Source organism: Bemisia tabaci, chromosome 6 (genome assembly GCF_918797505.1).
Source record: "Bemisia tabaci chromosome 6, PGI_BMITA_v3".
Taxonomy (NCBI): Eukaryota; Metazoa; Arthropoda; class Insecta; order Hemiptera; family Aleyrodidae; genus Bemisia; species Bemisia tabaci.
In genome coordinates, this window is record NC_092798.1 from 15,603,680 (window position 1) to 15,624,959 (window position 21,280).

Genomic DNA, 21,280 nt, shown 5'->3' on the forward strand with positions numbered 1-21,280 from the left:
AAAAAAAAAAAAATCGCAAAAAATTTGAAAAGAAAATTTCACACTGTTCTTGAATAAATACATAATTGTCGGGTGAAGGTTTGCAATTTAGTGATGCCTAGCAAACTTGGAGAAGAATTTCTCTTATTCTTTTTCCCTATTTTCTATTTTTGTGGGCTACTCAAACCAGTTGAAAATAGTGTTATTTTACGACATTTTCTCCCATTATTTATTGTTCGCAATTTTTTCAATTTTAAAAAATTTTAGGACCAAAATAAAATCACCTTTTAAAGCCTGGAATTCATTTTTAATCCGCCCGCCCTCCCTTCCAAAAAAAAAATGCTATTGCAGCTGTTTGGATAGTATTATAATTCTGAAAAGTTACTATATTTAGCTGATAGAATAAATGGGAATTTTCAAGTTTTTGAAATACAAATCTAATTTAAAAAAATGACTGGATAATGGTTGAAATGACACTCACCTGTCTCTCTGAGACTGTGACTGGCTGTTTGAAAATGATCCAAATGACACTTTCAGAACAAGGTGGGGTCGTCAAAGATCCAGGATAGGTCCAGTATGAAACATCAGCTAGAAAAGAGGAAAGTTGGAGTCAGACTAATTAACAATTTCTTGTTCGGAGAACTTTTTATTACATGTTAAAAGTTAAAGGACTGCATACTTAGTTGGCTTTATGAAAATTTAAAAATCTTCAATGCCAGAAATAACAGAACAAGCAAATGACAGACCTGAGTATGGGTGAGCATGTAAAATCAAAACTTAGAAACATTGAAACTCAAAGTCACCTAATGTTCGTTTGAATAAACGTTATGAAATATGAGAATTGCTATTTATTACCAAATAATCTTCCTTGACAAAAATGCATAGAAAATGTTGTAATGTTAGGTACCGGCAAAACCCAATTTTCAGTCAGACCTAGGTTTGCCTCGTGACCCCTTTAGCAGAAGTAGGTTTACCTGCAGATAGAGGTTTGCCGGTCACATGAATAAAGTAAATGAGTTGTCATGTAAAAAATAATTCACTGAAATTAGATTCATAATGCACTTAGTGAAATCAAGATCAGACAAAATGCCTCGTCTATGAGATTGAACTGATAGAGGAACTCTATCTTATATTTTGAGTTGGTACTTATCAGATTTTGTAATAATTTTATCTCTTGTGATCAGTGTGAAGACTTTCAGAGAGTGTTTTCAGTGCATTAATTTTAAAAGCATTCGTTTCCCAAAACGAAGTCTAATACTATCTAAATCGAGAAGCATAAAGTTGGAAATAAGATCACTTACCAGGTAAAAATTTAGCAGGGTCAATCGTTCCTGTGGGAATCTTTTGGCCTTTGAACTGAATGTGAGGAATTAACTGTACGATTTTCTCAATTTCTTCATGAGATTCTTCTCCGACCTGAAATTCAAAGAGATTGAAGTCAGAATGAAAAAAAAAAAAGAACTAAACTGATAAGGGCATAGGTACTTATGAGTTTCGAGCTGTTTATTGTAAAAACGTTGCATTTTATCGTAAAAAAATGTTGATTTTACCCAAAGTCATTGGTATTAAGTACTCATTACGGAGCTGCAGAGAAAGCACAATACCCCAACCCACCATTTAAAAAAAAAATGATCATGATAATTATAGATTATTTAAATTATTTCGGTCTATTTTTGAGCCAATCGTAGGCAGGTCCTAACCCATTTGTCATTAATAGAGGCATTTCTCTCTCACTTGACATTTTTTTCATAGCTTAAAAATGTGTAATTCTTCTGCCTTCACTTTTGAATGTGCCCCTAGTCTCATTTCTGAAGAGTGCATATTCGACAAATCACTCTTAGATTTTAACGAGTGAAAACATGAGGCAGAAATTGAGTTCGCCTTCATATCGGAAATTATGCAATTTGACGCACTCGGAAGTCGATATAATTGTATCGTGCGTTTTGGCCTCCAAGAGCAACTTCAAGCGTAGGTCTAAAGTATCCAGTGGCCCGGATTTCACCCCCCGAAAGATCCCTCTCCCATCTTTCGATCTGAATAGTAAACTTCCCCTGATACGATCTGAAGTGAATCGCGAGTAACAGGAAAAAAGCTGATTGCGGAATTCATCGTGACAAATGAACAAGTGAAGGTCACAAATAGGTGCAGGTCAAGTTGAGCCTCCCAAGAGTCGACCGTTTGTTGACAGTGACCGTGAATGCAATCGCGAGTATTTCTATTTCCGCGAATCTGAAAGGTTTCCCTGGTGAGTATTGCGGATTGCATAAGCGCAACGGCGCGACTTAGAGACTGTCCGGATTATGCAATTGAGGCTTGAGGTTGCCAAACGTCCGGTTGATTTTGCTTGACGTCGTATTTATGGTGAAAAAGAAAAATGCAAAACTTTTTTTGAGACTTCAAGCGGGAGACCAAGGAATATCGATGTTCCCAACACACTCTGCGATGGTATTAATCTCTTAGTTGGACCGTGTTTCGCAGGATGGAACCAAGCCACATCAGTTATTGCCTTTAACTAAGCAATTTAATTTTTTACGAGGGAATGTTTGTGCGGATTCCTTCGACAAAATCAAGGAATTTGCTTTGCAAAATGCAGAAAATTCACTGAAATTTGCGCAAAAATACGTACATCCGTTTTCATGTAAAAATTAAATTGCCCAATTAAATTTTGTAGTAGCTGATGTGGCTTATGTTTCTTTCTGCTTAGCGCGGTTCAATTTTGAGCTTTTCAGCACTAAAGTTTCTTTTTCTGAGGATTTTCTCAGCGCAACTAGGATTTCACAGATCGAAAATCGGCGAGGATTTTGAGGAGTTAAAAATGTTAAAATTTTGAAACTTGAAACTTAAAATTTTACAAAATCTGACCTAATTGACAAATGCTGTAGGTACTCAAATTCTTTGCCGATCTCTAATCTGTAATATATTAAATGCTCGCATCACATCATTAGGGACCAAAAAGCGTCCGATTTTGAAAAATTCCCTTCCCCACCTCTGGAAATGTATCGATTTTTGAAGAGGCCAAGTGCTCCAAAGAGAATCGATTATAGGTTTAAATGGAGGAAATCCGGTATTGCCAAATTGCTGGATCCGCCTCAGGGGAAACGACGATTTAATGAAGAAAAAATCGACCGGAAAATGCTCTAAATATCTCTCCTAGCGAAGGTTTTTCCGGATGAGTTTGGCGGGCATGACGGGAACTCACCTGGAGTAGAACTCCGAGCACTGCTAAGCCGTCCGGATGTTGTACTGCTTCGCTGAACGAAGGATACTTCTCGCAATTCCAGTGCACCAAGTGTAGCTGCAACAGATCATCGATCGCTTATTAGAGGCCGTTCCTCGTGAGGTTTTGCCGATAGGGTCATCGGCGCCCTTCCGTATTCTGCCGTGCTAAGGAAAAACGCCGTATATAAACATGCTAATGTTGCAGCCAAATTTCCTCTTAGAAAATATGTACTTTTGTAGATAGTTATGGATATGTTTCCTTGAAATTTTCAGAAAATCCAGATTCTCTGGGACGTTGGAAGAAAAACATGTATAAACTTTCCCGGAAATTCGTGATCTTTAGGTATGAAAATTTGGCAGCGTTTGATGGTTCATACGGCATTTTTCCTCAGCACGACAGCGGCCTGATCATTGAAATTTATAGACAAAGCAAGAGACAAAGAAGACATAGGGAAAATTGAACGATCCTATTGGTTGAAACGTGTGGTTCTTAGAGATTAAGGAGAAAATGATGCACTAACCAGAGGGTCTCGCATGGGTTGCCGTTAGTCTATTACTTTCCTCCATTACAACCACCCGCTTCCACTAATAGGATCGCTCCATTCTTTTTTTTGTCCATAGCTTTGTCTATCAATTTCAATAATCAGCCCGTGGAGGAGGAAGAGTGAATTGGAGCTAACCGCTGAGGCTAAGTCACTAGACGATAACGAAAAACTGAAAGAGGCTGGGAGCAGTAACTCAATTGTAACAAGGTTTTTGGAGAAGAATTATAGCGTCCTTTATTGACCATCCAGTGTAAATACCTGGAAAGGGGTGGCTTTTGACCTTGGCCACTTGTTTTCTCTCTCTTAAAAGCTCGCAAGTAACTAGGGCGCTTTTAATCGATTGTTTTAGTGACTGTTTAATCGGGTGGGTTGGAGATGCTTCATCTTCATAAGGACGTTTCCAACATTGTTACATTTCATTGGCTGAATTTTGAAAACACTTGACTCAAGTAAAGAGTTTTTAACCTCCATTTATTAAGTATTCATATTTAAATAGAGAAAACAAACGAATATTAAAAGTGCGATGGGTTGAAATTTCGATGGCAAAGGATGAGGGAAATTAAGCCGAAGAAAATATTAAAGAATTATACTAATTGTACATGAGTTGTTTTCCTTAAAAAATGTAAGAGGAAATGTGTAGCGCCGAATTTTGAGATAAGCATTCGTAAAGAGTAACCATTGATTTACTTGGAGGTTTATTTGAAGCACATACTTTTATTTGGCCAATGTTTGGACGGTCAGATACTGCGTATAGTCCAAGTATTAAATCTTGGGAAGCAACAAAATCCTGACAATGTAACCAAATTGAATTCTCCAAATCATAATCAAAAGAACGTGTAGAGTTACTCGTAGAGACGTGTTGATTATCCGCGGTTTGGCTTATCCGCGATCGCAAGGTTCCTCCTGGGAAACTTTCCCTACGACTGCAACTCTTGATTATCCGCGGTTTGGCTTATCCGAGATCGCAAGGTTCTTCCTGGGAAACTTTCCCTACGACTGCATCTCTTGATTATCCGCGGTTTGGCTTATCCGCGATCGCAAGGTTCTTCCTGGGAAACTTTCCCTACGACTGCAACTTTTCAAAATTATTCTACGTTTTTCTCTGGAGCCTTGTTATATCGATGGCTAAAGTACGAAACCACGTATCGCCGTTGCGGTGTTTCAAAATATCTGCTCCTGTTTTAATTTTTCGAAGAGGAACAAGTCAACAAGTCAACGATATAACTTGAAATTTCTGCGGATTATTCTACTGATAAAGAAGCAAAATCAAGGAATTTCACAAGAAATTAATTAGTTGACAGGTTTTCAAATGAAAAAATAATAAAGTATGATAGAAAGTCTATAACGTTGCAAACAAAGATACGTGGTTCGGATATGGGCCATCGATATCTTTCGCCGGAACCTACTCATGAAGATTAATTACTATTTTTTTAGCATTCAGAAATATTCTTTATAAAAATACGTATTTTTATCCATCAAGAGCGAAGCCTCCTTGCTTGGTTTTCTTCAGCTGCGTTTCGTGGTTTCAGACGGATTATGCGCGCTACCTCTAGTTTCATGTAGACACGCATATCAGTATTTAAATGTTATTTTTCAGAGAAACTCACCTCGCCAGCGTAGGGTTTCCCATCGACAGTATGCTCAGATCCTTCGGTGTTTGATCTACCCCAGTGACAGTGAAATTGTTCCAATTTGTAAGTTCCATGCAATGGACCACCAGTCAATTCTAAAAAAGAGGAACGATCGTTAGCTCTAGAATGAAGATGAAACCTCTAAATAGCGATGTTTATATTACAAGCTGGTAAAAATGTGTCACATATTTTGAGAAGAGAACAACCCACGTATCATCCGCTATTTTCTATACATTTAAAACAAGCTAGTGGATCAGTTCGAAAACGACTCGTCTCGGTAAAATGGAAATTTTCAGGAAACTATAAAAATTGCGTAACAGCCAGGAAAGGAGCGTTTCTACGCAAAAACTTACATTATAAAAAACTCGAGTTGGGTCGTTTTCGGATTGAGAAGTTCAGTTGTTTCCAGTATGATTCTTAGCGCTGATGAGTTCGATGATGATCTTCGTATTTTCCCTGTAACCCCCGATTTTCTGGAAAATGGTCGGCACAGCGGAAAAAACTGAAGGCCATTCTCAAACTCAGAGCACTGGCGGATACAGCAAATTGGCGACATTGTCGTTTCTCCACTCAAACCTTTTAATGTATCGATTCTTGTACGGAGAAAAAAAAACTCGTGCGTGGGACCCGAAGTTTAGGTCATATGGATCTCTGAAGTTTTCAGATTGAGCATCTGAACACTGAAGGTCCAGCTGCTGCGGTTCGGATCGCACATCTGAAACTTCAATTCTTACATCTGAAGTACTTCAAATGTGAGAACCGAAGTTTTTCGGATGTGACTACCGAAGTACTTCAGATGCAAGAATTGAAGTTTCAGATGTGTGATCCGAACCTCAGCAGCTGGACCTTAAGTGTTCGGATGCTCAATCCGAAAACTTCAGAGATCCATATGACCTAAACTTCGGGTCCCACGCACGAGTTTTTTTTTCTCCGTGTGGAGGGGCCAGGTGTTCTGACAATAATCGATTTTTTAGCATAGGTTTAAATGGAGGAAATCCAGTGTTGCCAAATTGCTGGACCCGCCTATGGAAATGTCTACGCAACACTGATCGATAGAAAATTGAGGAAAGTTACCTGAGTCTTGTCCATCGACGTCGACTCTCCAAGAGTAGCCAGGGTTGACGATCCCAAGACAGTTTTCGGGGACGTAGCGCCAGGTCAGGGGCCGAGACTCGAGCGAGGAGTCGGACGTCACCTGGTCCGTAGGGATGTCGACGGGGCTCTGTCTTGAGCCGCCCGCCAATGGGTACTTCTCCGGCCATGTTGATGGACCTGCACAACACAAATAGAAACCTCTAGTCAGTCATCGAGAATTTTTCTTAAATTTTTCAGCTTATGGGGTGGAATTCGTGGAAAAATGATCATTGTCGTTTTCCTCATACAGTAAAAAGGGAAGTAAGTAAGGGGTGTAAAAAGGGAAATGGAGAACTCTAGTCAGTCATCGAGAATTTTCCTTCAACTTTTCAGCTGGGGGTGAAATTCATGGAAAATGATTATCGTCGTTTTCCTCATACGATGGTGTAAAAAGGGTCAATAATTAATTTACCCGCGCTGAAATTTTTAATTTTACACCCCTCCTATCCGTCTCGTTCTCGCAAACTTGGCAAAAATATATTGTACCGATTAGTCATGCAGTATGAAAATGTCAACTTCATCGATCTATAAATAGCTCACAAGCCATACTTTCTGAAGCTGAATTGAGGGGCTTGGAGGACAAAGCACATAAGTGCAGTTTTCGAAAAAATCGAGATATTAATGGTTTCAAGTAAAAATAGTCTTCAATGCGAATCCTGTGAAAAATTCGTTCCCAAATTCCAATTTTTAAGCATCAAAAAGTCAGTTTAAACTTTCTTTCCACCATGAGGATCCGTGTAATTTCAAAACATCGAACACGAATATCTCGAAATAGCTAAAACTGCACGTATGCGCCTTGTCCTCCCCATGGATCTCAATAAAATAATTGCACACACCCATAAACCGACTGTAACACGGAACAATTAACAAAATGCGAGTTAAAAGGAGCACGAATTCTAGTAAAAAGCTCGGTAAATGCATCGTTTCTCTAACGTAACGGCGTAAGGGCGCGAGCCCTGAAAAGCACGGAGTAGTACGAACGACAGGGTCCATCTTAAAATTCACTTACACCCTTACGCCAGAGAGCGACGAATTAGCTAAGTTGAATCAGCTGTTACAGAAAGGGCACAATCGACATTTTTTTCGAAATTGAGTTTTTTGCGGTTTTTGCATTAGTGTATGTAGACACATCCTGTAGTGCAGACAGGGCACTATATTCGCATTTTTTATGAGTTTTTGACAGGGGTTAATTTTATTTTTTCGTCTCCTTTTTTTGTTCCTAAGTATTCTCTATTGAAATTTTGTGTACATTTTCTTCACACCATCAATATTGTTTTCTGAAAATGTCATGGGAAAATCTGCATTAGTTCTCTTTAAAAAAATAAAATAAAAAGAAAGCAGAAATCTTGAAACGTTGCAATGGAGATATACAATTTCCAACTTTCGCTATAGACATGCATCATTGACATACATTTGAGATGAAAAACAAGGGCTAAAATAATTTTCTGGCTTCATTCTATCACTCTTTATGGCTCCTTCCCCCATGTATTCCAGAAAGGGCACTATTGCTCTTTCATCAAATGTCATTATTTACAACCCAGAAAGAGTATCATGTAAAAATGTTTTATGGAAATTGCTAGTCTACTTGGGGGACAAAAGAAAACCGCGAAAATTTTTTTTCCAAAAGCTTATAGTTTAATCAAATCGGTTTTTTGCATTTTCTGAACAATTAACATTCCTGCAATAGTGCCCTTTCTGTAATATGTGATTCAGTTAGGTAAGCATTCGCGTCAAAATTTACCTTCTAACACATAAGAGTTACGTCAATAATTGGAGCGTATGTACAAGAATATCAGGACCAGTACTTTATTCTCGAGAGGGAAAACTCGATCCACTAAACTAGTTAGGGGGCCTCCACCTCCCCGCCTTCTGCCCCCTCGGAGCACGGATGGAGCTTTGTGCATTTACTTAATTTTTCCCGGCTACTTTGCCGGTATATCGGCACGTCGCACAGCGGATCGAGTCAATAGGAGAAATCGGACAAAATTTGGAAACTTTAAAAGCTTATAACTCCGTTTAAACAAAACTTTGAGATTTTATAAGTGGTTCCAATGGTTTCCTCGTGAAATTTTCTGGAAAATACACCCCTTAATATTTAAAATGTGACGAAATAAACATCAAAATTTGCAGTTTTAGTCAAAAATTTAGTGTCCGACCACTCTGATTGGCTCGATCCACTGTGCATCGTTTCCCGAACGGAGGAGCGTAACTCCATTCCAAGGTTACAAAATTGACTCAAAAAACTAAGCATTTAACAAGAATATACCTGTGCAACACTGGAAAAAAAACACATTGGATCTAGAGCCCAGGCTCTTAAAAACATCGACAAAAAAAGTACTCTTGATTCAATCAGAATCTAGCTTAAATCAAGAACCAAGCCTCTCAATTTAAGCGGATTTCGTTTTGATTCAAGCAAAAATCCGATTGAATCAAGAGTATTTTTTCTTGTCAATGTTTTCAAGAGTCTGGACTCTAGATCCATTGTGTCTTTTTTCCAGTGAATTGTTTTCGATAATTATTTGTCTGGTCTTCGTATAAAATCAATAGAATTATTAAAATTTTCGGTCAGAAATGCCCAAAATTCTCTTGGTGAAAGTAAAATTTGCCGCGGGAAATTTGGCGACATTGAAATGTAGTTACGAACTCTCGTGAGGGGAACGACGAATAGTGAAAGAGGAAAAACGACCATTCACGAATACCCACTACCATGGAAAAACCCGTATGTTCATTCGAGAGTTGCCATGGATTTTTTCCTAACTCTTCAGCGAAAATAAATAAATAAGAATATGGTGAGATGAAAGCTGGAATTTTTCCTGAAGTGACAATGTAACGACTGTGCCTTGTTCATAGTTTTTAGATTAGAAAAGGTAAGGACTGCAGCGCTCATTTTAGGATAGCACCGTTGTTACACATGTATTTAAATAATCAAAGCATTATTTAGAAAATTGACAATGTTGCAAAAAATCAGTAATAGGTTTTTAGTCGATATAATAAGCAACGCTGGGATTAGTTACGACACAGGGGAAACAAGCGAAGCTCCCTTCGTTAGCGTCGAATGTGTTGAACTCTACATTTTAACTCTTGGATGCAACTATTCGGGCTCTATGGATGTCCGTATTGCCTACGCACAAAATTGAAGGCGTTTTGACTGTCTAGTCACTCGCCGCTTCAAAGCCTGTAACTCGTAGACCGATCAAGAAGCATGACTTTCCAATTTTAAGAAGATACGAATAGCAATACTCCTTGTCTGTCTGTCTGGCACGCCTCTCTTATTCTCGCAGATGCTGATTTGGAAGACTACCCACCGAATATACGAGTAGAAAGTTAGTTTTACTGTTGAAACCGCTTACGTCCATTTCATAATAAGCCCTGAGTTCCATGAGACTGCGTATATTCTAGGACTCATCATATCATAGACATACGAGGTTTTAGAATTCATCAACTCCGTTACTGAATGAACGGAGGTCGATGGCCACTCGCTCGCAGCCACCCAAATTGAACCATCTAAATCAAATGAGAGTATTCCCATCCTAACATGGGTTCTGTTACGCGTGGGTCCCAATGACTCTCGGGGCCTACTTAACGTTGCATTGAAGATAGTTCCTTTTCATTTAAACAGGTACGTCCAATTGGAGAGAGAAAGGGAACGTACAGGGAGCTCGGCAGTGATAGCAATTTGGCAACACCGTATTTCCTCCATTTAAACCTATGCTAAATAATCGATTCATGACGGAGCATCTGGCTCCTCCAAGAATTGATACATTTCCATAGGTTTGACTGGAGAAAAGACAATATTGCCAATTTGCTGGATCCGCCAATGACCGAACCAAACTTCCTCTCTGATGCAGCGAAACGCGACTGGCTTGACTCACTTTCCTCAAAAATTGCGAGCGTAAAAAATGAGCGATTACCGCCAAGGAAAAATTACGGTTCGGGGGAGAAGGGGGTTTCGATCACCGAAAATAAGCGCGATGTCGATGCCTAATGTCAAGAAATGCGTGACTACGATTCCGTGATAAGGAAAAACGCCGTATAAACATTTGAATGTTGCCAAATTTCTTCTATGAAAATATTGTTTCTTGAAGAAATTTTTGACTATTTCTCCTTGAAATTTTCAGACTTTTAAGATCAACTTTCAAACGAAATCCTGTGAAACATTGGAGGAGAAATATTCACAAATTCTCCTGAAAATTCATTATTCTTTGAGGGAGATTTGGCAACGCCTGACGGCACATATGGCGTTCTTACTTAGCACGGAAGAGTTACGAAGTTCAAATCTCCAACATATTACCTACCCACTTGTTTTATTGTTCCGAAAAAAAATTCATTAACAGTTTTTCTTCGGGGTTTCTGTGAAATTTCATCACTCATTCAAGAAAGTTCACTGAAAATTTTAAATAGATGTTTTGGTTTCTTTTTTCTTTTGAAAGATTAAAAACACAATAGGAGTTGTTTAAACGTCGCAGTGGAGATACACATTTTTGAATTTTAACCATAAATAGATAATTCTTGAAACGTTAGGAAAGTGGTTTACCAAATACCTAATCCCACATTTTCTTGCGTGAAAAAGCCATGGGGAAATGAACAAAATGAGTCCTTGAATATAACTAGCGGCACCTCAGCACCGAGAAACATTTCAGAATGGCGAAAACATCACAACTATTGATTATAACCAACAAAAAATCATAAAAATTGTAAAATCTCATTTTTTTTAAAATTTTCTAGCTAAAATTCAGCTAAAATTCTAGCTAAAATCTGCAAATTAGCGGAATCACGAAACAGTACCAGATGAAAGTTAGGGATAGTAATCCTATTCAATACAATTTAATTTTATTTTATTTTATTTTTTTTTATCAATGGGATTCTCAAGTAAAATGCACGACTTGACAACATTTCAAGAATCTTAACTGTTAGTAAACATAAGATACTTTCTCAATGTTTGGGTATTTATTTATAGCCTGATCACTACCATAAAATTCTCAAATTTATTCATCGTTAATTCCTCTCGAACAAAAACACGAAAGAGCGTTGCCACTCTTGGGGGCAAAGAGGGCGCCGATCTCTGCCCAACCTCGTTTCGCGAGTCTTATATTTCACGGTCACGTGTCCCCTCAAAAGGCCCCTCTGTCGGGGCCTTTGCCCCCCCCCCCCCCCGCTCTCGCTCAAATCGCGTGGCAGTATGACCGAGACTAATGGGACTTTCAACCCGATTGTGGGTTGAAGCGTTGGTATTTCGTATGTAAATGACGCGGAATGCGCATCATAAATTCAAGGCTAATTTGGCTAACAATGCAGCTTTAGCAGCGATCTGAGCAGAGATGTAAAATTTCATGACGTGTGTCCCGATGAAATTTTGTAAAATTTTACATTCTTACTAACTTAAGCCAGACTCATGTGTAGAGTGTAGACCCAGGCAAAATGTAGGAGGCGGCAAATTTTGCAATCTTTTTAAATGTAGGTATCAAAAAAAGAGAGAAAAAATCGGATTCAGAAAATAAATTACAAACGAGAAAAGACGACAAAATCTCTCATTTCCTCAGAGTAAAAGTATAGTAATTTCTAATTTTGTCGTCTCTCGGTGATACAAGAGACAAAACCTTCAATTAGTCGAGTTAAGAGAGAAACCAAACACGCAATTTGACCTGGAACGGAGCGGCGCGGCGCGGCGGTCAGCATGAAACGCATAGCGCCTACAAGACTGCATGAATACTTCACGCATTGCGTCAAACACACTGCGGTCAGCACTCAGCAGCAGTCGGCTGGAAACGCATAGCGCCTGCAAGACTGCATGAATACTTCACGCATTGCGCCAAACAGTGTGGTCAGCAGCGGTCGGCGTGAAACCCATAGCGCCTACAAGACTGCATGAATGCTTCACGCATTGCGTGAAGCATTCATGCGCGTCTTTCTATCTACTTTTTCCATTAAGAGTCAGGCCGTTTTCAAATAGGACGACTTGATTTTTTATCTCATTGTTAGTTTTCGGACTTGGTAGCCATGAGTCAGAACGAAGAGGCGTCGGACGGACGCGCATTCGCAGGCTTTTGCACGTGACGCCGACGCGAACGAGCGCGCGCGCGCGCACTTTCCTTTTTTTCTTCTTTTTTTCTCTCTCGCTCCGTATTTTCGTGTTGGCCGTGATTGCGTTTATCGTTCCGAGCATTTGCAAGGGGCAAGGAAACTGGTTTCTCACGGGATTATTGACTTCGCGCGTGTGGCACCGCGCCGCGCCGGCCGGCACGGCCTCTCGACCAAAACGGCGCGGCGCGCGGCGGTCGGAGATCACCAGTGATGATAGATTTCCCCTTTAAAATTTCATTTTTATTTTCGCCTGAAAAAAAATCTTTGAAAACGGTCGATCATCATGCACTGCTGACATCCTATTGCTCCAAAAATGTTGCCTCCCACGTATTGGGGCTGTAGACTCGACCTAGATTTGGGCTACATTTTGCAATTTGGAACGAAGATTACTGGCTTACCTATAAAAATACTAATGTGCGTAGGGAAATAAATGGCACATACGTTGTTTCTACACTAAGTCAAAAATTGTAGTTCCTAAGTGCAAAATGTAGTCCATTTGATACATAATCAGCATCTAAATTTGAAATTTTCAAACCTTCTTTTCCTCCTTCTCCGTCCCCATCTCCATCTTCCTCCTTATCTGATCCCTCCTTATCATTATCCCGATCTTCAACTTCATCTCCATCTTATTATTTCTTCTTTCTTCTTCATCTCGATCTTCATCTCCATTTCGACCTTTATTTCCAGCTCCAGCTCCCTCATAACCATTTCTATCTCAATCTTCATCTTATTCCTATTTTTTTTCTTCATCCTCTTCCTCTCCTTTTCCCCTTCTCCTTCTCTATCTGTAGCTTTATTTCCATTTTCGTCTCCATCTTTATCATCATCATCATCTTCTTCTTTCTTCTCATTTTTCGTTGTTCTTCTTCTTTCTCTTTCATCTTCCTTCTTTCTTCTTCTACACTCATTCTTCCTCCATTATAAAAATATTGGAGTTTTCATCGACTTAAAAAAAGACCTCCACCCTTTATTTTTACTTTTGCAACTTTAGCTTTTCACTTTTCCCCCGATGTTTTTTTTTTTCTTTTACTAGTCCAACTTTTGTTGAAATTGACGAAGAGTGCGGCTCCTGAGTTACAATGTAAACCTTGTGGGGTCATCCCATAGAGAGAAAAAAGAAGGTGTTTGCATTTCGGGCATCTTGGAATTTTTTGATGACGTAGGTCGGTACGGCGGCTTTTATCATCGGTTTTCTTGGAAATGGTGTAGTTTATGGAAAAAAAGCATATTACATAATTTGAAATTATATCATGAGTTGATTTAAGCAAAAAAATCGGACGTTATGGTCCGTTTTTCACATACTTCGAATTCCGGATTTTGCTAACCAGGTTGTATCGACCTACGTCACAGGGTACACAATCCTCAAGAGCAAACACCTCCTTTTTTCTCTCTATGGAGTCATCCAATATGAAGAGCTGAATGTACGTGGAACAACTATAAATACGATCCACGGTACCTTGTCTCCTAATAAATCGCACCGCATACTAGTCCACATGATCGTTCAGTTGACCCTTCGATTGCGCCGATGGGAAATGAAGCCACAGGTTGGTGGTGCAGAGCGACACAGCGAGATTTTTTTGCGTGAAGGGACAGGACAGCCTGCTATGTCCACGGGGAATTTGCCCGCGCAACCTCTCCGTTTCAATTCTCGAAACTCATTAAACGTAATGTCAGCTATTTGAGTCGGTCTCAAGAGAGTGCCAATCTCATGAGTCTTGTCCACTTGGATACCTACTCTTCTTCTAAATATATGATAGCCACGCAAATCTATATCTAACTGCTTCTACACTACAACGAAGCATGTGGGATCAAGAGGGCGCAAAGTCGCTTTTTATAACCTTCATAGGACCGCAAAAATGTAGCTTTTTTTGGCATAATGATTTTTTCAGAGCTAAAGCTCATGTTAAAGCTAGGAATCGGAGCATTAAATTAAACCTGAAAATTTTAAAGTAAAAGTCAATTTTATTACTACGCAGATTTTTCGGAAGGATAAACAAATTCGTGTGTTTTTGATCCCCCCCCCGACCCTCCACCCCCCACTTGTGGGGGTGTATGCCCCCTACGCTCCCTTTGGATCCGCCTACGACCGAAAAAGACTGAAAACAGCCGACTGGATCACTGCCATCGACCGAAGGTTCCAATAGACTCAAAGTCGCAATTGATCAACTTGAGAGCTCGAACAAAGAATTGAAAGAAAATTCCGATCGTCTGACGAGGTGCTATTGCTTATGCGAAGAGCGGCCGATGAAGCAAGGAGCATGCGCAATGATATATTCTTGGTCTTGGTGAACCATGATCAAAAGAGATTGACGTTTGACGTTACGCAAAATAGAGGGTCTGAATACTGACTCAGATCAAATAGAGACCCAAATCGTTGTGGAACGTGTTGATTGTAAAGGCATTATTTTGGTGTTTTTTCTTGAAAATGTAAGGCCGGAAACGACTTTAACTCCTGACCGTCAGTAGGGTTGCTTCTCATTGTTTGCTTCGGGTGGATTTTAGAAGAAGTTGTGAAATGGGTGGTTGTAAAACATGCATTGTCTATTATCACACGAGTAGCTCAGAGGAAACTCACTAGATTGGCTGTCAAAAAAAGATAACCGTTGAAATACAAAAATATGCAAGCACAAAATACATTCGAAACTTGTTTCAAAATTTTCAAAGTGTAGCTTGTTGCAGGCTGCTTTTCCATGAAAACTGCAGTCGCTTTCGGAGGGATCGAGACGAATCTAAATGCTTTGCAGTAATCTGTCCTGTTAAGGAAGATCGTCGTATGAGCCTTGAGGCGTTGCCAAACTTCCTATCACAAATCACTAATTTTCAGGAAAGTCTATGAATATTTTTCTTCCAATTTCTCAGATAATTTTGTTCAGAAAATGGCCTAGATTTTCTGGAAATTTTAAGGAGAAATATTCATAACTTTCCTCAAAAATAAACATTTCTTGAAGAAATTTGGCAACCCTCGAATGTTCATACGGCGTTTTTCTTCAGCACGACAGGAATCTACTAATACATTTTCGGGGCGCGACCTGAGATATGAATGTGAAAAAGTAAAAAATGTCATTAAAATCAGCTTTTAAACTAGACAGTTTTTTCCCACTGACAAATTCCTACGCGTGAAAAATATTTTTTTGTTGAAAGGATTGTAAAACTCATAAAACTTCCATTTCAGAATATTAAGCTAATTTGACTAGATTTTGGAAAAATAAACGAGACCCTAGACCAAAAACCTACGAGTAAATACAGAAATCATATTAAATACGCAATTCGCGAAATGGACACATGTTTGAGCCTCAGCTTATCGAAATTTCAACGCGGAAATTCAGCGTCTTATCAATGATACGGCTGCAGCCGACGAGCAGCACACTCGATTTTGAAGAGCTGTGCTTGCAGATGTGTGACGACAACTGCGATGGGGTCATCCCATGTCAGCGCGCTTTTGTTTGAGCAACTGTGCGTCAATGAGCACCATGCCCTTTGAGAAAACTCTCGATAAAATAGCAGACGTAAATAAGTAGGAGGCGTTCGTTTCAGAGTCTAATTCCAGCGTTTTTTATTTTCGCGATGTTTTAGTTCCTCCCATTTGAACCAGTATTAAACGTGCAAAATTTCCTTGGAACAAAAAATTCAAAACGGCAGTTCCTTTGATGATAGTTGTTGATAACCGATTGCGGTAATATTCCGCGCCTCCAAAAGGAGGCTCTACCGAAAAACGATTGTGATATGCGCCAAAGAAATTCGCCGCCTCGGTGAGGCAAACCAGAAGTCGTTTCAAAATTTTCGGAGAGAATGATAGGAGGGATCAATTAAATTGCAACAAAAAAATAGATTACGGCAGTGTAAAGGGTGCAAAGCACCGCAATTTTCATTGAAAGATCAGAGATCTTAAAAAGGTTAATTTCATTTAGCGTATTAAGGTCAGGCAGGGAAAAAATGGAAGTGGGAAAACTATATTTTAAGTTGCACCATAACTTTTAGAGAGACTCAATGCTAAATGAAGTTAACAAATTGATTTCGAGAACGTATTGGCGAATATTAAGAAGGGGTAGAGATCGAGCATTCGACCTTCCTCCTTCCTCATCCTTAAATCAGATTTTTCAGATTCATTTTGCAGAGGGGCTAATTTTCTCAGTGTAGATTTCTCTGATCCTACACTTTATTTCGTGGCTTTAATATAAAACTCCTCTTTTTTTAGTGTAGACACGAGTTTTACTTAAATGCGCGTCTTTTTCCCCCGAATACTACCTTAATGGGGACACACACTACGACAAACAACCGTTGATTGTGAAATACGCGTTTCATAAATCGAATCTCTCTTATTGACAAAATCCGTTAGCAACTAAATAAACGTCATAAAGATGTCCGATATTGACTGATAAGATTGAGTTGACATAAATTACACTAGTAACAGATTTGAGCTGACCTCTAAATTTGGGGCTTGATGATTTATTGGTCTAATCGTAAAGTTCAATTCATGAGGTGAGCTTTATCACGTATCGTATCAAAGCTGTAGAAGCAAGTTCACATAAAGGGCATACCACCGTTCGCTGCATATAATTCTACAGAGTTCAGGAAAAATAGATTTCTCTATGGGATTTTCATTTGACTTACGTGGTTCTTTCATACAAGGGTAGAAGTTTCGCTTTCCATCGTAAGACTTAATCGCTTTGGAATGATATGCGTACAAAATTACTTCATATTCCAGCGAACTGACATAACTTGGACATAGTTAACTAGAGTCTATAATGGGAGATCCAAGCTTGAACCGTCAGACTACAGGAGCGTGTTTTATGGATCAAAAAATACTTTTCTCGTCCATTAAATGTTTTCCAAAATTGCAGTTTGTACCGGGGCTAGAGCCTCCCTTGCCCCAAAGCCCTGAGAAATAAATTGTTTTCCCTGCAGTTTGACGAAGACAATCCACTAAATTTCATGAAAATTGGTATGCGCCCAGAATTTAATACGCTGAATTCATTAGTGGCATAAAAAAATTGAAACCTCAGTTAAACTTGCAAATTTTCAGGAGATTCGGTGAGTTATCATTCCCAAAATGCAGAAAAAAACCAATTTATTCCTCAGAACTTTGGGGGAGGACTGTAGCCCCTAATGAGGCACCTTTGAAAAAAATTCGATACGAGAAAAAAGTCTCATCCTGACCCATAGAACACGCTCCTGAGCAGTGTTGGCGTTTTAACCTTGGATCAACCAGTATGTCAAGTCCAGGTTATGGCTATACATATCAATGATTGATCCCTTATCGTATTATCGATTTATAATCGATTTTCGAGACCCCTTTTACCCCCTTTCTCGGTATTGATACGCACCCGTTGCGTAAAGCTGTACCCCATATCTCTCCCCATTACGCGACATAATTTAAAAACTGTCCTATGATTTAGAGGTGAACTTACACCATAATAACAAACAAACAAGTTGTACCGTGGGATGACTTCGTGTGGATTTAGTGACGTAACTAAGACAATGATTTAAAATAGTGCGAATGGGAAACGACATACGTTATAAAGTAACCGCTTGCCAGCAAGTATTATTCAACAAAGAAGACCATTACTACCTTGCTAAAGAAAAACACCGTGTGAAAACTCTTGCGCTGTCAAATTTCATCGAATGAAATATGATTTTTCTGCAAAACTTGAGGGTGTTTTCCTTTGAAATTTTCGGCAAGATTCATTCGTGATTTTAGTCGGCACATCTGAAAATGTCACATAAAAATACGCATAACCTTTCTCGAAATCGAACACTTTATTTGAGCAGATTTGGCAGCTTTCGAATGCTCATACGGCGTTCTGCCTCGGTAAGGCATGATTACACTTATGAGTTAATTATAAAATTCCGAACATTTCAGATGCCGCGTTTAGCTCGACTTCAACTTCGTTGTGTTTATCCTTTTCGTAGCAACGTTGCCGCCCAAGATTCTTATTTACATTCATATTCGTCGCTTGGCTGACATAAGGGCGTAAATACTCATTGAGATGAGCCCGGAAAAGCATTGAGTTGTATGGACGGCAGGGTTCATTGCAGAGTGTAGTTAGGCCCTTATGTCAGGAGGGCGGCGTATTCTCGAAGCAACGTTGTGGAAATATCGACACCGTCTCTTGTCTGCGGGTCGATTATTGAAATTGATAGACAAAGCTATAGACAAAGAAGTCAAAAGGGATTTGGAGGGGTCCTATTGGTGGAAGCGGGTGGTTGCAATGGACAAAGGACGTGGATGATAGACTAACTAACGGCAACCCACGAGAGACCCGATAATTAGTCCATCATTTTCTCCCTTAGTCTATAAGAGCCACCCGTTTCCACCTATAGGATCGCTTCTTACTCTCTATGTCTTCTTTGTCTATCGCTTTGTCTATCAATTTCAATAATCAGTCCGCAGGGGTGGACTGGCCCAGGGATCGATTGCCCCCTATACTTATTTGAAAAAACGAAAAATAGCATTTGCAGCCTATATAGTCTGTTCGTTTTCACAGCTTTGGTCTCCAATTTTATTGTGTTTGCTTTCCGTCCAACAATAGCTTAAAATGCGAATTAAGCTAGACACAATTTTCTACAAATAAACTTTCTGGGGGAAGACGCTCCTCTTCCTAGAGGGTCCCCCATATCCTCTTTTAGGGGGGCGGCTCGCCCCCTGGAAAATTTGAAGCCAGTCCGCTCCAGTCTCCGGCAGGTCAAGTTCAAACTATACTTTACGATCATTATCGAAAAGGCGGGGAAACTGTGATTTATATACCTAAACGATCAAGAAAATGACTCTTGAGTCTTGCAGGGTTGCCACCGAGAGTGAAATTCCCTGATATTTCCCTGATTTCCCTGACTAATTTTGGTGAATTTTTCTGACAATTGAAGATGTGCCAGATGGTGAAAAAGACATAATTAGAGATAGCTTTTGAGCAAAATTAGTTGTTCGAAACATTGAACCTATTTTAGAAAACAAATAGAGGTGACTAAACAATTTTTCCCTGACATTTTCGCCTTATTCTCCGACAGTTCTAGGTTTACCCCTGACATTTCCCGGTATTTTCTAACTGTGGCAACCCTGGTCTTGATAAAAGCTGCTTTCATAGAACATTTTGCGGTTAGTGGAGCGTACTCATTGCAATTTTTTGCGCTCATGTATGCGTCAAGCAGCAGATACTTCATTTTAGTGCGACGGAGAGCACTTAAAGCGTAAAACATCACTTCGGTGCGTCTGTATATACGTAATGACGCACTGGAATAAAGTTAATCCACGCTGCGTATTTATTTACCGATATGCTTTCGTTTGACATTGATTTGAGTGACATGCAACTTGTGCGCATTTATGGGAGAAAACAAATTTTTCAAAATCAGTCCACTTGAAAAATCACATTACCAAGCTAAATTCCCAGCAAGAAAATTCAATATTTTAGCTCATTATCTCCTTCACAATGCCTTTTCCTGACCACATAAGCTCCTGCTTAAATTTGTGAAAGAGCGACCCTCATTTTGAAAATCGGATTTAAATCACTCACGCCGCTGTGGGAGGAAGAGATTGTAAAATGACCACTTCGCAAAAAGAACTCAATCCAAAGTTCGAAAAGTTATATAGATATCACTTCGAGTCTGCTGTCTGCGGGCTGATAGTTGAAATTGGTAGACAAAGCGAGAGACATATAGGAGACAAAAAGGATATGGAGGGATCCTATTGGTGGAAGCGGGTGATTGCAATGGTTAAAGGAGGTAGGTATTTAGGTAATAGGCTAACTGACGACAGCCCACGAGAGACCCTTTAGTTATTCCATCATTTGCTCCCTTAGTCTATACCACGCCCTTCAACCAACAGGATCGCTCAGTATTCATTATGTCTCCTTTGTCTATCGAATTTTCTATCAATTTCAACAATCAGCTTGCTGGAGACTTGACAATTTTGAGGTCTATACTTTGGAGGACGTTTTGTCCCCTAAAGAAGTTTTCCCCTGTAGATGCTGAGTTGTTCTCTGAAAAAAACTTTTCGGTATTTTTCTGTTCACCAATACACCAAACCCGCTGCAGCGATTTATCTCTACATCCTCCTTTTACTTAGGGGCGCGTTAGACATTAAAAACTCAGTATTGCTATTTTTATCCAATCAAATTATTAATGCAATTTTTGGCGTTTGAAATTGCTCACGTAAAGAAATACGGGGGTTTTACCTGGCACAACGACAAATTGCTCTTACTTAGTGTTTGTGACAATCTAATAAAAAATGCAGCTGAGAAAAAGTGATCGACTCCGCTGAACTTTATTGCTTTGAGTGTCTCTACTCCACATGGCACGAGTTCAGGGCATGGCGATATATCGATTGATCTGCCATATAAATCTATAGGAAAGGATCGAAAAAACAGTATGCTCGCAACGGACACGTTGATAATCGATTCTTTACAATAGGTTCAAATGGATCATTCACTGGACGAGTTGGAGCTTCGCTAACCGATACGAAAAGGTGTGTTATTTTTTTCTCCTTTCTAGATTTGAATCAACATACAGATATGCCGATAGCAATAAATTGTAACAGAAAGCGGTGCGACTGGATTTTGCACCAACCTGTTTTTTAAGTTTGCAAATTCCCCATTGAGCTCCTGAACCTCAGGCGATCAGTTTGATTATATGTTCGCTTTCGTGTGAGAAGTCGACAATATGAGGTGAAAAAAGTTTTTCAGTCAGCAAGAGAGATAGAAC

The 21,280-nt window shown here is 39.4% G+C and overlaps 1 protein-coding gene across 1 annotated transcript in view; it reads right to left on the bottom strand.

Moving 5' to 3' along the window:
• CAH1 (carbonic anhydrase 1) overlaps positions 1 to 21,280 on the bottom strand; it is a 96,639-nt gene that overhangs the window by 3,104 nt on the left and 72,255 nt on the right. The window contains exons 2-6 of the mRNA XM_019051151.2: positions 6,449 to 6,646; positions 5,351 to 5,469; positions 3,179 to 3,274; positions 1,281 to 1,395; positions 461 to 567 (exon numbers count right to left, since the gene is read on the bottom strand). Of these exons, the coding sequence (XP_018906696.1) occupies positions 461 to 567; positions 1,281 to 1,395; positions 3,179 to 3,274; positions 5,351 to 5,469; positions 6,449 to 6,646 (635 nt within the window). The remainder of the gene's footprint in view (positions 1 to 460; positions 568 to 1,280; positions 1,396 to 3,178; positions 3,275 to 5,350; positions 5,470 to 6,448; positions 6,647 to 21,280) is intronic.